Source organism: Rhinatrema bivittatum, chromosome 13, assembly GCF_901001135.1.
Source record: "Rhinatrema bivittatum chromosome 13, aRhiBiv1.1, whole genome shotgun sequence".
Classification (NCBI taxonomy): Eukaryota; Metazoa; Chordata; class Amphibia; order Gymnophiona; family Rhinatrematidae; genus Rhinatrema; species Rhinatrema bivittatum.
This window is the reverse complement of record NC_042627.1, coordinates 57,655,022-57,672,428: the sequence shown is the minus strand read 5'-3', so window position 1 is coordinate 57,672,428 and position 17,407 is coordinate 57,655,022. Positions and strand designations below refer to the sequence as shown.

At 40.9% G+C, this 17,407-nt stretch overlaps 1 protein-coding gene across 1 annotated transcript in view; it reads left to right on the top strand.

Annotated features, from left to right (window-relative positions):
- The window catches only part of FBN1 (fibrillin 1), a 292,212-nt gene that overhangs the window by 21,213 nt on the left and 253,592 nt on the right, over positions 1–17,407 (top strand). The window contains exons 3-4 of the mRNA XM_029574409.1: positions 8,034–8,116; positions 14,496–14,594. Of these exons, the coding sequence (XP_029430269.1) occupies positions 8,034–8,116; positions 14,496–14,594 (182 nt within the window). The remainder of the gene's footprint in view (positions 1–8,033; positions 8,117–14,495; positions 14,595–17,407) is intronic.

The following is a 17,407-nucleotide window of genomic DNA, read 5'->3' as shown; positions in this document are numbered from 1 at the left end:
CCACGCCGTCCTGTGATGTCACCAGCACCAATGCGCCCAACTGGCCCGGGTAACCGCCCCCTCCATATCAGCTGCGACATTTAAATTTCCACATTGCTCCATTAACTAGTTATCATCCGCTAAACATTATGATTTGGTTACATAACTTTATAACCTGTCAACCTGCTTTGCTAACTTAAAGGGTGTGTGGGCGGGTTGCCAACGCGTTGTAAAAAAGGAGCCTTCTGGCCTCCGTTGCAACCCTTTAAAGGCCCGCTGACGTCATCGGGCTGTGCCGCGGCGCTCCCCATACACACTATCGGGGGGGGTGGAGGCCCGATAGCGTGTTGCCGTGCTCTCACTCCCTCCCTCCCCCCCCCCCCCGCCGGGACGCCGATCCTGCGCGCGTGCCGGCACTCCGTCAAGGGTGGGCTCTGACCATGCGACGCTGGCCCACCTATTTTATGCAAGCAACATTTTGAATTGTGAGTTTGAAAATTTAGTTTAAGAGCATACTGGTTTGCAATAAACATACTGTCTGGAACAATCTGTGTGTCATTTCAGATCCATGCAAATCTGACTTTTTAGGGAGTAGAATACTTTTGCAAACCACTGAATGGATTTAAACCTTGGTAACTGTGTACAATATCCTCCTCTGTTATATAAAGGTTTCATAGTTAATAGTTATAATGTGTGAGAGAACTGGTAACTGGGGATGAAAATGGAAGAAGAGACTAAAGAGAAGGTGATGGAGAGAACAGAGAAGATTAAACATGGAAAGGAAGAAGAAGAGAGGAAAATAACCTGTCTTACTGGTCTAGCTGTATATTTGTGACTAATCTCTCCTTGCAGAAGTAGAGGTTTGAGATATTTGAATTTGGTTATTGGATCTGTCACTTAAGATGAACAATTGCCACCGAATTTCATTTTATGAAGTAAATTAACTAAATATAATGTACCATAATTTAATACCGAGATTTAAATGCTGTTTGAGATTAGTGCCTGATATTGCTGGTGACAGGGCAGTAAATGGTTTCCTGCTCACTGTAAGGAAATATTACATTATGTGATATAGAGGGGGCATTCTAAATATCCTGCAAAAGGGTTTTATTCTGTTTTCATGAATACATAACCGCCTCCAGCTCATGTTTCTTTTAACACTCAGGGGGTGGTGGTTTTCAGAATGGCCAGAGCAGCCGAACTAGCGGGTTGTGTTTTTAGCTGGCTAAAACGAAGCACGTTTTCAGTCCCAACCTAGCCAGCTAGGGCTGGAATTTTGCTTAAACCTAGCTGGCAAAAAACATAACCAGCTATTCCGGTACATGGGGAAGGGGAGAACTGCCTTAGCCAGCGGCTGGTGCTGAAAATTATAGATAACTATATACCTGCTCTTATTACATATTAGTGCTGTGTGCTTATCTATCTATCTATCTATCTATAGCCAATTGCTTGTGTGTATCACCTGGGTGGTCTGCACATGTGCATTCTGCACACAGCACGCTATGCCACATGCTATCTGCTCCTGTACCAGTTAGACGCCCAGGAGAAGCTGAGAGGTGGGTTTCTGTCATGGTGCTGGCCTCGGTGAACAACATTGACGGAGCAGGGAGCCCAGGTCCCCCTAACTGACGTATAAGTGCTGTGCCTCCAGTGGGGCCTGGGAGCAGCCCACAAGGCCGCTACACGAATGATGAGACTGGGGGAAAGCGGTCTGTGCAGGCAGGCACAGAGGGGCTACAGTGAAGGTAACAGTGGGGACTTGGCCATTTTAGCTCATCGTTTATGGCAGGCTTTTTGAGTTAGATCCCACTTAGCTATTCGTATCCTTATATCCTTTCCTTTTCCTCACACATATTGTTAGGGTGAGAGAACTTAAAAACTAAACTATTGTTCTTTTATGGGCTAGGAACATTTCATTGGGCATAACTAATTGATTAGAAATTCCCTTCTGATATCAGGTTTAGAGAATTACTCAAAAAAAGATTTTTTCCCATTCTGTGCTTATGGTTAAAACCTTTTATTGAATCTCAATACTTCCGTATTGGGGGACAAAACGCTTTCCTGACCTAGTCAGAGAAGCAGTTGAAGACTTTTACATGCACTATCCCGAACATGACCATGTGCTGGCTCTTACATGGGAAGCCTTTAAAGCATTTTTAGGGGGAAAATAATTAGTTTTGCTAGTTATCTCCAAAAAGAAAGGAAAAGAATGAACGTAAGAACCTAAGAAAATGCCATACTGGGTCAGACCAAGGGTCCATCAAGCCCAGCATCCTGTTTCCAACAGTGGCCAATCCAGGCCATAAGAACCTGGCAAGTACCCAAAAACTAAGTCTATTCTATGTAACCATTGCTAATGGCAGTGGCTATTCTCTAAGTGAACTTAATAGCAGGTAATGGACTTCTCCTCCAAGAACTTATCCAATCCTTTTTTAAACACCGCTATACTAACTGCACGAACCACATTCTCTGGCAACAAATTCCAGAGTTTAATTGTGCGTTGAGTAAAAAAGAACTTTCTCCGATTAGTTTTAAATGTGCCCCATGCTAACTTCATGGAGTGTCCCCTAGTCCTTCTACTATCAGAAAGAGTAAATAACCGATTCACATCTACCCGTTCTAGACCTCTCATGATTTTAAACACCTCTATCATATCCCCCCTCAGTCATCTCTTCTCCAAGCTGAAAAGTCCTAACCTCTTTAGTCTTTCCTCATAGGGAAGTTGTTCCATTCCCCTTATCATTTTGGTAGCCCTTCTCTGTACCTTTTCCATCGCAATTATATCTTTTTTGAGATGCAGTGACCAGAATTGTACACAGTATTCAAGGTGCGGTCTCACCATGGAGTGATACAGAGGCATTATGACATTTTCTGTTTTATTCATCATTCCTTTTCTAGCCAAAATTCAAGACTTGGAAACCCAGCACAAACAAACCTGTTCAGCTAGCATTCTTAAAGACCTGGAGCAGTATAGGTGGGACTTATCTCTCGAAGTTGGTAAGGTTGGGAAGGCTAAGCTTAACTTCTATGAATATGGGGACAAATCTGGGGCCTTTTTGGCTAGAGTGATTAAAAAGAGGGCTTGCAGATCACGTATTGCATAAATAAGGAAAAAATTAGGTTCCCCTACTACAAAATCCCAGGAATTTGAAAATGCTTTTGTGGAATATTTTTTTCTACTCTTTATATGGGCTCTGATGGTACCGATTTAGCGGATATTAAGCATTTCCTGCAGGAGTTGGGACTGCCCTCCCTTGATGGGGTACAGGAGGATGATCTGGCAGCACCTATTTCGATGCTTGAAATCCAGACAGTGGTAAAACTCCTGCCAGGAGGAAAATGTCCAGGCCCAGATGGTTTTTCTTTAAAAAGTACCTACCACATTTTCATTTATTTATTTAGATTTATATTCTGCTTTTTGCACTTTTTTCAGCACTTCAAAGTGGATTACATTCAGGTACTGGGTACTGGGGCAGCACCCCGAAATCCAGGGGATCTGAATAGAGGAGCGAGTTCATAAAACATCTCTGCATGCTGACGATGTTTTGGTGTTCTTGACGGCTTCCTCGAAAATCTGGCCCAGCTCTTCTCACTCTACTTTCAACGTATGAAGCTTTGTCAGGCTACAGAGTTAACTTCGAGAAATCTGAATTGTTCCTATTAGATTCAAAGATGGGGGGTCCCAGAGAGTCTCTCAGACTTTAAGGTGCTGGCAACTGATTTTAAGTACCTGGGTATCTCTGTCTTTAGGAATTCTAAAGATCTCTGTGTACGGAACTACACCCAATCGGTTGAACCAAAGCATGTTAGCTTGAGAACGTTTCCCGATCTTTTGGACGGACAGTATTAATTTGCTCAAAATGAACTTGTTGCCAAAGCTATTGTACCTTTTCCAGCATATACCCTGTTTGATTTCTGTCAGTGTTTTTGATGATTTAAATAAATGCATGTCTTAAGTTCATATGGCAGAAACGACAGATTAGGATAAGACTAAGCTTTCTATGGTTGACAAGGCATAGGGAGGCATGGCTCTGCCTAACCTCCATATATATATTATTGGGCTGCCAGACTTATGTGTTTCTGTACAATGCTGCATATGTCTTGCAGTGCTTTAGAGTAGTAGGAGTAGTGCTCATAACATTGGGCCTGGGTGAATGCACTATGCTAAACGTGTTTCTTCTGCTCACAAATAAATATTGGGGTCTGTTGATCAAGCTGTGATGCATGGTAACATACCTTGTTTACTGCAACTCCCATTAATGCTGTGGGGCCTACCACGATAAACAGACTTTGACAACATATGGACGGAAGCTGTGAGAAAACTGTGTGCACCCAGAGGTGGATTCAACAGAAGATCATCCGTCACTGAATATTTTATAAAGGTTTTTTCTTTTTTTTTTTACCCAGCAGTTTTCTCCTGTACCTTTTGGCCTTTCAGCACCAATCAGAGCCAGGGCTAGGAACTGGCACCATGGGCCCTAATTCACATCTACTCAGGAATTGTTCTCCCCCCCCCCCCCCCCCCCCCCATTTTATATCCAGTCGTTACAGTGCCAGTCCTCAGCTGGGGGCCTTGCACCACAGCACTTTCTGAAACCCCTAATTCTGACCATCAGGGGTCGCCATTGGGCAATGGCTCTGACCTCTCTCCCCCAGGAGCTGTGAACTCTGCAAAATCCTCAGTCCTGGCTGAGCTGGGGAGTGGAAGGCCTGACCCAGGGACTGAACCTAGGTCTCTTCATGTGGCATTGCACAGCACTGCCACTGAGCCAGCGGGTCAACCATTATAATAGTTTTACATAATGGACAAATTAACCAGTTGCCATTTGACTGCACATAACTGTTCCACTCAGAATAGAACAGTTTTTAACCCCCCTCCTTCTGCAAGGCTCTGCCTGGTGGTCTGCAATGAATGAATGACTCCATTATCAGATCCTATAGTTTTCCTGGTTTCCTTTCTTCCATAACTTTTCTCCTTACTTTTCCTATTTAACTTTATTATTTTTTTGTTCAGTTTTCCTTTGGCACACTCTCTGCCATAAAGTAATGCCATGATCTCCTGTGGCCAACAGAAAAGGGTGCAGCTTAAGTTATTGTCCTGTTTTCTTTGAAAAACCAGCCTGCCTGCCTGCCTCTCCACTCAAGGGAAGAGCTGATGAGCTTCTAGGAGTTCAGGAGCCATGAAATGCAAAGCATATGAATTAGTAGTTGTTAGATTCGGCATCCTGTGGGAATTTGTTTGCTTCGGTTAGGACGTGTTTCTCCTGAGTGCCAATAGAACTAACCTCAGCTCACCTTTGGCTATTGCTGCCCTAGCAATGCTACAATCAATCAGAAATGCTGCTCCAAGTCGGTCAGCCTGAAAAAGGCTGATTATAAACCTCTATAAATAAAATCAAGTCTCACACATTGTCCAGAGGGCCAGGTCTTGCACAATCAGTAATCTTTCTCTCTGTTTATCTGGCCTTATGCTTTTATTATAACTAGTTGAGTAACTTTTTTCCTTTGCGAGAACGTTTTATGTTTTTGTTTTTATTTGTGATCCTTTGACTTTAATATGCTGGTCCTCTTGAAACGTTTGTTTGTTTTTGGGGGTTTTTTTGCTACTAGTAATCAGTCTTGTATTGGGCCTCAGTCTTGTTTTTGTTTGACATGCAAGCTGCTTCTTTAAATAGAATGTTTGCTGGTTTTGTTCTTTTCTTATTAATCAAACTCTTTAAAGTATTCTTGCTATTTTACAATTTGTATACACAAATCTACAGATAATAATTTACAGATGAGCAGCTCTTGTGTTGCAAGAATATGTATATTTTTTTTTCCCACTTTTTAAGATTTCTGTGCAGTCTGCCTCGCTCAAACATGTGACTCACCTCAAATAACCTTCTGTAAGGAAAGCTCCATCCCTTCTGAGCTGTCTCCGGACCCTGCATTGTCGTCGTCCCCCCCCAACATCCCATGCTAGCCATATATGGTAAATAGAGTAGGCAGATCCCGGGGCTGTGCTCCAGGGAGATGGCGCTGGGCTCAACTGAGTTTTACATATTTCACTCCTGCATAAAGAGCCGGCTCTGTGTTACAGGCAGAATGCAGTTTCCTGAGCTTGCTAAGCAGTTTAGGCAACTGCAGGACTGTAATGTGGTTGTTTGCATCCTGTAAATAAAGTGCTTGTAAGAGGAGAAATGCGAGTTCCCATAAGGTTAATTAATAAACACGGTGAACAGTACAGTTTATACCAAGCAGGAGACTTTTCCTTATTTTATTTAGAATACCTTCTTGCAGATTTCCTTTTTGGTGGATTTAGTGCTTATAAGAAGGAGGGGAATTGTAGCATTGGCCTTCCATTTATACCAAGCAGCTATTCAGGCTCCTGCACCCTGTTCTGGAGGGGCCTCTGCAACAGTTTGATTTGGATTTAGTTACTCTCTCTTCCAAACCTATGCTCAAGATGAATTGCAATTCAGGTACAGTAGGTAGGTCCCTAGGGCAGTAAATATTTAGGGGCAGCAGACTGGCAACAATTTTCTGCCTTCCAGGTCTACTGAATCTCATTCAGCAGAGAACAGCCCTCTGCTACCCAGTAACAGCCCATTCTAGGAGGTGTTGGGGAGGGGGAGTAAAAGCACTGAAAGTGTCCATGGGTGGCAAAATCCTAAATCCGTCCCTACTTGCCATCTTTCCTTGCCCCCCACCCCCAACCAGACCAGTTGGTGGGAAGGGGAGGGGAACCAGGGACAGGTTTGAGAACCACAGTCCTGGCCAGCTGTGTGCATCAGAGAATGGGCCTGATATAATGAGGTGTATGCCGAAGCTCCATGCACAGTTTCTTAACCCGCAGGTTAAAACTTTTTTTTTTTTTTTTTTAACTCCCAATGCAGTAAGCTAATGGTATGCTAATGCAGCAGTAAGCTAATGGTATGCTAATGCATGAGGAGTTAAAAAGGTGCTCTGACTGGAAAATGTGCGCAAACCTGAGTTGCTGAGCACACATTTTAACTGGGGGTAGCGTGGAGTATCTTAGAGGTGATTTATCTACACAAAACTCATGTTTTATGCATATAAAAGACCTCTGAGAGATTCTCTGCCTTCCAGCAAGTCTAGTTTTCAAGATTTTCCTAGTAAATATTCATGAGATGTATTAGCATAGAAGAGCCAATGTATAGAAATGTATGTAGAAGAACTGAAGGAAATACAACGTGAGGTGTCTCATAATATGAACACTGTATCATACCCAATTTTGGACCTTCAATGTGTCACATGGAACCATGAAAACCAGTTCTTAAAATCTCACAAGTAGGTCACAGTGATAAAATCTTTTAACATGTCACATCGTTTAAGATTTTTGAGTTGAATTTTTCCATTGCAAATTAAAAATGTACAAGGCCAAACTTTTCCCAAAATAGAAAATGTCTTAAAAAAATAAATGCAAAATCATTCAACATCTAGAGTCCAGTAAAGAAAACCAGAACTTATCTTGTTCATGTCACACAAGTAGTCCAGGAGAGTTCAGTCCATATGAGCTCTAAGTGTTATCAGCCATCAAGCTATTGGCATCCTTGTAACGCCAGCTGTGGTGTTAAATCCCGACACCACCAATGTTTCATCATCACCATAAATGCCTTCATAATGGGATAGTACTGAAAACATAAAAAGGTCAATGTAAAACTAATTGTAAAAATTATAAATTAGCAACAAAGCACCCCACTGAAGTACTTACAACATTGAAGATGGGACCCCTGGGTCATACAATGGCGATCATCTGGCATCACTGTCTGCAGCCTTATCTGAGAACCTTAGATCTATTGTATGCCAGGGGTAGTAAAGCAGTAATGTTCAGAAGTGCAGCTCCATGGCAGGACGTTGAGGACATGTAGCTATCACAGACCACTCTGGTGCTGGTGCCACAAAATCCCAACAGCAGCAGCAAACTCCATTCATGGTTATTGGGGGGGGGGGGGGGGGTTTGCATCTATAGCTTATTGTTTGTGTTGTCATGCTTATTTTACAGCTTTGTTTCTTGGTGAGTTTCATACAAAATGGATATTTTTTTTTTTCAGACCTAATGTGTGTGGATCACGATTCAATGCCTACTGTTGCCCTGGATGGAAAACCTTACCCGGTGGAAATCAGTGTATTGTCCGTAAGTTAACACAATCAAATATTATATACGCAAATTTCTTTCTTTCTTTCTTTCTCTCTTCTCCTTTCTTCTTTTCTTTCCTCCTTCCTTTTCTTACATTCTGTTGCATTTGTGATTCCCTCCCCCGACCCCCCCCCCCCCCAAAAAAAAAAAAACAAAGTGAAGGAATCTGCCCCCCCCCCCCCGAAAAATATTTGAATGAAGAAGGCTAACAAAATAAGCAAATGGTCCTCTGACATTGTAGTGTTCTGCTTTAGTATCATAACTTCACAAAGTTTTGAAATATACGTTGAGAGGGATGAATAAAATAAACAATGGACGTATTTCATGACACATAACAGGCATACCATAAACTTAGATTAGGGTGGCCAAAACTGGTCCTCAAGAGCCAGAAACAGGCCTGGTTTTCAGGATATCCACAACGAATATGCATTGAGATAAATTGTCATGCACTGTATGCAAATAAATAAATAAATATATTCGTTGTGGATATCCTGAAAATCAGGCCTGTTTCTGGCTCTTCAGCACTGGCGTTGGCCATCCCTGGCTTAGATAAACTAAGGACAAAAAGCCTAGGCCTGCTACAAAATCAGCAAAGCCACATGTTGACTGCCTCTCATTTGCTAAAGGTTTTCCAAACCAGTCCTGGTGATCCCACAGCCACTTGTTTTTTTAGGTTACCCATAATGAATATGCACAAGATCAATTTGCATATACTTGGTGTACAGTCCATGCAAATTGATTCATGCATTGTGGATATCCTGAAGTCTTACTTGGCTATAATGTCCCAAGAATAGACTGGTAAACCCTTCCCTAATATCACGGTTATGTGTAGGGTGGTTTATTTCATGTGTGATAATACCATAGTAATGCCACCTGCAAAAGGACTAGATCAAACATTGCCATCGCAATCCTTTGAGAAATTGTCAGCAGCTTGTATTAGATTATTACTCAGGCTCATATCTATGAAGGGCCAGTTGGGGATATTGGAGAACAGCCACACATTTTTGATATTTCATCAAACAAACCCTGTGATTACTTCCCATGGGAAGTTGTGCTTTTGGAAACAGTAATTATTTTTTTGAAAATGTCCTCCTTTTTAAAGGCTCTTACGTGGTTTTGCGAGAGCAGGAACTTGGCTTTTGATGCAGCTGTAGGAATGGAAGGGGAAAGCCGACAGTCGCTCAGCAGTGCATGGTTCGGAGAGAGGTATCTTTAAAGGATACTAATGATGCATTAGAATTAGGGCATCCCGACAGTGAGGTTCCAATAATTAGAAAAGTAGTCCAAGTGCCTGTAACTAAAAACTCACCTGAGCTAAAAAATTCTAACTTATCCCTATCAATTAAAAAGCAGAATGAAAATACAAACAAAAAACAAACTTTGAAATGTTTGTATGCTAATGCTGTAAGTAAGCTAATATTTTATATATATTTGTTAAATGCTAAATAAGTTATCTTTATAACCTGCCATAACTGTTGTAATTAAGCTTCCATATATATCCTCTATATAATCTATATATCCTCTTTAACCGCTGTAATTAAGCGACAATGTTTAACCGCGTTAATCAACCTCTCATGTAAATACTGCTACGTTCCTTTACCTTTCTCAGCTGCTGTCTTTCCTCCTTTTACCTTTCTCCCTCTCTCTCCCCCCCTTTTTCGCTCCTGCTCCATCCCCCACTCCCTGTTTTTTGTAATTTCCTCCTTTCTCAAGTTTATTGTAAACCGGCGTGATGTGCTTGCACGAACACCGGTATATTAAAAGCTGTTAAATAAAATAAATAAATAAATAAATAATGCCAGAAGTCTAAGAAGTAAGATGGGAGAATTAGAATGTATAGCAGTAAATGATGACATAGACTTAATTGGCATCTCAGAGACATGGTGGAAAGAGGATAACCAATGGGACAGTGCTATACCAGGGTACAAATTATATTGCAATGACAGAGAGGAGCACTCGGGAGGAGGTGTGGCACTTTATGTCCGGGATGGCATAGAGTCCAACAGGATAAACATCCTGCATGAGACTAAATACAAAATTGAATCTTTATGGGTAGAAATCCCTTGTGTGTCGGGGAAGAATATAGTGATAGGGGTATACTACCGTCCACCTGGTCAAGATGGTGAGATTGACAGTGAAATGCTAAGAGAAATTAGGGAAGCTAACCAAATTGGTAGTGCAGTAATAATGGGAGACTTCAATTACCCCAATATAGACTGGGTAAATGTATCATCGGGTCACGCTAGAGAGATAACGTTCCTGGATGGAATAAATGATAGCTTTATGGAGCAATTGGTTCAGGAACAGACGAGAGAGGGAGCAATTTTAGATCTAATTCTCAGTGGAGCACAGGACTTGGTGAGAGAGGTAACGGTGGTGAGGCCGCTTGGCAATAGTGATCAAAATATGATCAAATTTGATTTAATGACTGGAAGAGGAACAGTGTGCAAATCCAAGGCTCTCATGCTAAACTTTCAAAAGGGAAACTTTGATAAAATGAGAAAAATTGTTAGAAAAAAACTGAAAGGAGCAGCTACAAAAGTAAAAAATGTCCAAGAGGCGTGGTCATTGTTAAAAATACCATTCTAGAAGCACAGTCCAGATATATTCCACACATTAAGAAAGGTGGAAAGAAGGCAAAACAATTACCGGCATGGTTAAAAGGGGAGGTGAAAGAAGCAATTTTAGCCAAAAGATCTTCATTCAAAAATTGGAAGAAGGATCCAACAGAAGAAAATAGGATAAAGCATAAACATTGGCAAGTTAAATGTAAGACATTGATAAGACAGGCTAAGAGAGAATTTGAAAAGAAGTTGGCTGTAGAGGCAAAAACTCACAGTAAAAACTTTTTAAAATATATCCGAAGCAGAAAGCCTGTGAGGGAGTCAGTTGGACAGTTAGATGATCGAGGGGTTAAAGGGGCACTTAGAGAAGATAAGGCCATCGCGGAAAGATTAAATGATTTCTTTGCTTCGGTGTTTACTGAAGAGGATGTTGGGGAGGTACCCGTAATGGAGAAGGTTTTCATGGGTAATGATTCAGAGGGACTGAATCAAATCACGGTGAACCTAGAAGATGTGGTAGGCCTGATTGACAAACTGAAGAGTAGTAAATCACCTGGACCGGATGGTATACACCCCAGAGTTCTGAAGGAACTAAAAAATGAAATTTCAGACCTATTAGTAAAAATTTGTAACTTATCATTAAAATCATCCATTGTACCTGAAGACTGGAGGATAGCAAATGTAACCCCAATATTTAAAAAGGGCTCCAGGGGCGATCCGGGAAACTACAGACCGGTTAGCCTGACTTCAGTGCCAGGAAAAATAGTGGAAAGTGTTCTAAACATCAAAATCACAGAACATATAGAAAGACATGGTTTAATGGAACAAAGTCAGCATGGCTTTACCCAGGGCAAGCCTTGCCTCACAAATCTGCTTCACTTTTTTGAAGGAGTTAATAAACATGTGGATAAAGGTGAACCGGTAGATATAGTATACTTGGATTTTCAGAAGGCGTTTGACAAAGTTCCTCATGAGAGGCTTCTGGGAAAAGTAAAAAGTCATGGGATAGGTGGCGATGTCCTTTCGTGGATTGCAAACTGGCTAAAGGACAGGAAACAGAGAGTAGGATTAAATGGGCAATTTTCTCAGTGGAACGGAGTGGACAGTGGAGTGCCTCAGGGATCTGTATTGGGACCCTTACTTTTCAATATATTTATAAATGATCTGGAAAGAAATACGACGAGTGAGATAATCAATCAAATTTGCAGATGACACAAAATTGTTCAGAGTAGTTAAATCACAAGCAGATTGTGATAAATTGCAGGAAGACCTTGTGAGACTGGAAAATTGGGCATCCAAATGGCAGATGAAATTTAATGTGGATAAGTGCAAGGTGATGCATATAGGGAAAAATAACCCATGCTATAATTACACAATGTTGGGTTCCATATTAGGTGCTACAACCCAAGAAAGAGATCTAGGTGTCATAGTGGATAACACATTGAAATCGTCGATTCAGTGTGCTGCGGCAGTCAAAAAAGCAAACAGAATGTTGGGAATTTTTAGAAAGGGAATGGTGAATAAAACGGAAAATGTCATAATGCCTCTGTATCGCTCCATGGTGAGACCACACCTTGAATACTGTGTACAATTCTGGTTGCCGCATCTCAAAAAAGATATAATTGCGATGGAGAAGGTACAGAGAAGGGCTACCAAAATGATAAGGGGAATGGAACAGCTCCCCTATGAGGAAAGACGAAAGAGGTTAGGACTTTTCAGCTTGGAGAAGAGACGACTGAGGGGGGATATGATAGAGGTGTTTAAAATCATGAGAGGTCTAGAACGGGTAGATGTGAATCAGTTATTTACTCTTTCGGATAGTAGAAAGACTAGGGGGCACTCCATGAAGTTAGCATGGGGCACATTTAAAACTAATCGGAGAAAGTTCTTTTTTACTCAACGCACGATTAGACTCTGGAATTTGTTGCCGGAGGATGTGGTTAGTGCAGTTAATATAGCTGTGTTTAAAAAAGGATTGGATAAGTTCTTGGAGGAGAAGTCCATTACCTGCTATTAAGTTCACTTAGAGAATAGCCACTGCCATTAGCAATGGTTACATGGAATAGACTTAGTTTTTGGGTACTTGCCAGGTTCTTATGGCCTGGATTGGCCACTGTTGGAAACAGGATGCTGGGCTTGATGGACCCTTGGTCTGACCCAGTATGGCATTTTCTTATGTTCTTATGGAACTGCACTGAAGTCCGTGCTGGAACTGCACACATTGGAAGCCACATTTCCATGTGTTCTTTCAGAGCATAGTCTTAGCTAATGGTTTTCATGGATTTATTTATTTATTTATTTTTATTTTTTCTATACCAACATTCTTGTAGAGATACAAATCATACCGGTTTACATTTAACTTCAATTTCGCCTTGTAGCGGTACAGTAAACAAGTTAGAAATTCAACAATTTTAACAGGAAAAAAATGTAACACTCTGGACTAAACATAGCCTTATAAGATCAAGGGAAATTATTTAAACATTTCAGATAATAAGCTCATCCAAAAATAAGAGGAATTGAAATACTCATCCTAGAGGGATGGGAATAAGGTTAAATAAATTAAGAGATGGATGAGGAAAGTGGAGGGGGCAAGTGGCAGAGGGAGGGGTGGGTGAGAGAGTTTAAGCTGAAGAGATAGCTAGCAGAGAGAAAAGTTGTATGGAAGATGAGTTAAATGTCCTGAAAGGCTTGGCTAAATAGCCATGTTTTTAGTCTCTTTTTGAAGACAGTCGGGCAGGATTCTCGTCTAAGTTCATGGGGTAGCGCGTTCTAGTGGTGTGGGCCAGCTGTCGAGATGGCGCATTTTCTGATTGAGGTTTTAGCTTGGGGAGCGAATAGGGTGTCTTGGTAGGCACTCTTAATAGGTCTAGAGGAGGTATGCAGTTTTAGAAGAGAGGAGGTATTGAGGACAGTGAGGTTGTGGATAACTTTATGGATAATCGAGAGTACCTTGAATAAGATCCTGGATTTGATTGGAAGCCGGTGTAGGTTCTGAAGAGTGGGGGAGATGTGTTCCCTCTTTTTAGTATTGGTGAGGAGCCTAGCTGCAGAATTCTGCACCATCTGAAGTGGTTTTAAAACGATGGCTGGAAGACCTAGAAGCAGAGAGTTGCAGTAGTCCAGTTTTGTCAAGATGATTGCTTGAAGTACCAGTCTGAAGTCTTTGAAGTGCAGAAGTGGCTTGAGGTTTCTGAGTACTTGAAGTTTGAAATACTTCAACTTTGTTTTGATACTATGGGCTGTGGTGGCTTGTTTTGTGTTTGTTTTTTTTGGGGGGGGATGTTTACATAAAGGATCTTCCATTCTTTGCTTATGAAAAGAACTCTTTCGTATTTGGCTATAACAATCATTGATTTTACTGTGCACTCTCATATAAGGAACATTGGGCCTTGTTAGATAAAGATTTTGTTCCATAGGTACGGAATGGGGAAAAATTTATTTTGAATAAAGTCAAATTTGCCCCAGTGGATGAATGCTAAGTGGTCCGGCCTTCAACTCTGGCAAGGCATGTGGTTGTTGCATCACAGCACAAACTTTGTCGTGCTTTATTGCTTATGAATCATATTCTTGCACCAAAAAAAGAATGGTACAGGCCAAGAAAATGGAGAAGGATCCTAATTCAGAATTGTTTATGTAGCTTAATAGTTAGCTAATCCTTCACTTCTGGTTCTTATAGCCCCTTTTAAATTGCATATTTTGAGGACAGCTTTCTTAAATAATGCATTTTCATTGTCCACCTTTTTAAATTTATATTTTATTTTTTTGTAGACCTATTTTATTTTTAAACCATTATTTTCTTTTACTGTTTCTAGCTATTTGTAGACATTCCTGTGGGGATGGATTTTGCTCAAGACCAAATATGTGCACATGTCCAAGTGGTCAAATAGCTCCTTCCTGTGGCTCCGTATCAAGTAAGTCTGTTTACTACGTTTTCAGAATACTTATACCTCCTATATACTGTACATCTACAAGGAACTATGTGCCGTGCAATGGATCAGACATTTTTTTCATGAGAAGTTCTGTTGAATGAAGCACAGATAAGGTTGCATTGGAAGACAGCTATGCTGTTTCTTTGTTTTCTGTTTAATTTAAGTCATTAAACAGATGTTACTTTCCATTCATTACTATTGATAACCCACTGTTTCATTATTTTAAAATGGCCATCAAGTCACACAATGCCAAACAAGAGAGGTGGACATTATTGAAAAAACGTAGCTTGATTACAGAACTACGAAAAGAGCAGGGAGGGAAATGTGCATGTCAAAACAGCCCAGCCTCTTGGGTCACCAAGATAGTTACAATTAGGCTTTAGTGAATCCAAAGTCCCCAACTGAAGCACAATTCTGATTATGCAAAATATGCACTCCATTTATGTAGGGAAAAATCACTAGGACTACAATGGGTTTTTCCATTCTCGTTTATCAAACGTGGGCATGGAGTTTTATTTCATTCTGTTTGTTTTGCTGTAATTAAAAAAAAAATTCTACCCTCATGCATTATCATAATTGTGCTCTAGCTACTGATTTTCGATTCACAGGATGTTGCAGCTACATATTATATCAAGAAGTTAGGATATAGGTGAAAGGTAAGGTGAGAGTGATAAGGACAGTGAGAAAAAACATTTTCAAGGGTTTGACCATACCTTTCATGTTGAGACTCTCATGTGTACAGTGCAGCGGGAGCAGTGCAGAATTAACCCCCATTGCCTTTGTAGTAAAGTAGATGAAGCAAAGATCAAGGGAATGGCTTAGCATGATATTTCTCCTACTGTGATATGAAAACATTATGACAGTAACTTTCAAACTGGTGTGCGGGCACATTATAGCATGTGTGCATCGGGGCACACCCAGGGACATGGCCGTTTTATAACTTGCGCGCTTATGTGCACACATGTTATAAAATAGCATGGCCATGTGCACATGTGCCTAATTTTAAGCGAGTGCACGCGTGGGCACAAATCCTGTTTCTACTGCATAAGTCAAGGGATTTTAAAAGGGGTGAACCCAAGGCATTGCCAGTTTCACTAGTTCTTCCACCAGTTCACCCAGTTAAGAGCTGCAAACCCCCTCCAAATCTCCCTAGTTTAATAGCCTTCACTCTCCCCAGTTAGCCCACAACCCTTAAAACCCCTCAGATATGGCTAGTTTTCTTTTTTTTTAAACTTATGGCTCTTCCATAGTAGAAGTAAACTCATGCAGCATTGGACCTGGGCGTGTGCCCAGGCACGTAAATATTTACGCGTACATCTCTTGACCCCGTCCTAGAATGTCCATGCTCCGCCCAGGTCACACCCTTTTATTTTAAATCAGGCAAGATGTGCCCGCAGCGGGAGATTCGCTTGTGTCTGGGCGGCTTTTAAAATACGGTGAGCGCACGCCAGCCTGACTTGTTCACGCATCCCCTAATCGATGCATGCGCTGGGCTTTTAAAATTCACCTTTAAATCTTTAAGCCATTGGCAGACTTCTTGACAGAAAACATTTTGTCTTTTGGACATGCGAATAATGAGGTGTAAAATTTAGCTGGTAACTCTGTTTTGAAATAATACTTAATATCACTGAGCTTTTGATGTTCTAGGTTTAGTTAGGTTCATCTGCTTCTATAGATCAGATAGAAATTATTATCCTAACTGCCGTAGCAGTTTCCTTAGTTCTAGGGAACTTTGACACTGGGCATAATTACTGATAAGTGATAGATTAATCAGCTGGTGTTTATAAGAGGAAGCATTAATATTATTACAATTTTCTAAACTTCAACCAGATTTTTAAAATTATCATCAAAATAGCTTTTCACGTAGGCTACATAGAAGTCAGCTAGATTAAATTGCTAATTTGAAGGAGGAAACTGACTTTTTTTTTTTTTTTTTCCAAAAGACCTTTTTATCCCCATTTTATCCACTTGCATACCCCGGCCTCCAGAGAGCATTCCTAGCTGCCACATCTGCCTTCACTGACTAGGAGGCCTGAGGGAAGTCTCCTCTGTGCCACTGTATGGCCAGCAGGGTCCTCTGCAAGAGCAATAGCTGTCTTTTTTTCTCCTCCTCTGGGCTTGAGCCCATCACTTCCCACCCCTTTAAGAGTTATTTCATCCATTGTCTCCCCCCCCCCCCCCCCCCCAGTTGAATCGTAAAACGCCACACTGTTGACTTTCTGGTTTTTGTCTCCATAGTCCTTTAGAGGATCCTGGGCCTTGCGATGTGCCATGTGCTAGGGTCCATTAGTTTAGTTTATTAGCGTTTCTATACCGTTACATCAGACATGCCTTCACAACTGTTTACAAGTTAAAAACACAAGAAATACATTGTTTTGTTAAGATAGTAACGGCTAAAAACTACATAAAAGAGGAAAATTAAATTAGCTGTTAGAGTAAAAGATAAAATCAAATTAAAAATAAATCTAAAACAAAAAAATATCAAATTGCATAAATATGAATAGCAGTAATGGGGCAATAAGATCAAGAGTTACCAAAAGAAACCATGCTTTAAAGGTCATGGTGATAAGAATTATGTTTAAAAAAAAAAAATGAAGTATTAAGGTGTGGTTTACCTTTTTATCTGCTTGGCCATGCTAATGTCATTGCATTGAGCAAAATGTACCATAATGGGCCTGATAATGTCTGCACTACAAGCAGAATAAATGTAAGGAAAATTTGGGGTTCCGTTATATGTACAGCGCACATCAAATCAGGAATGTTCCCAAAAAAGGAAGAATGCATTCCATGTGCAA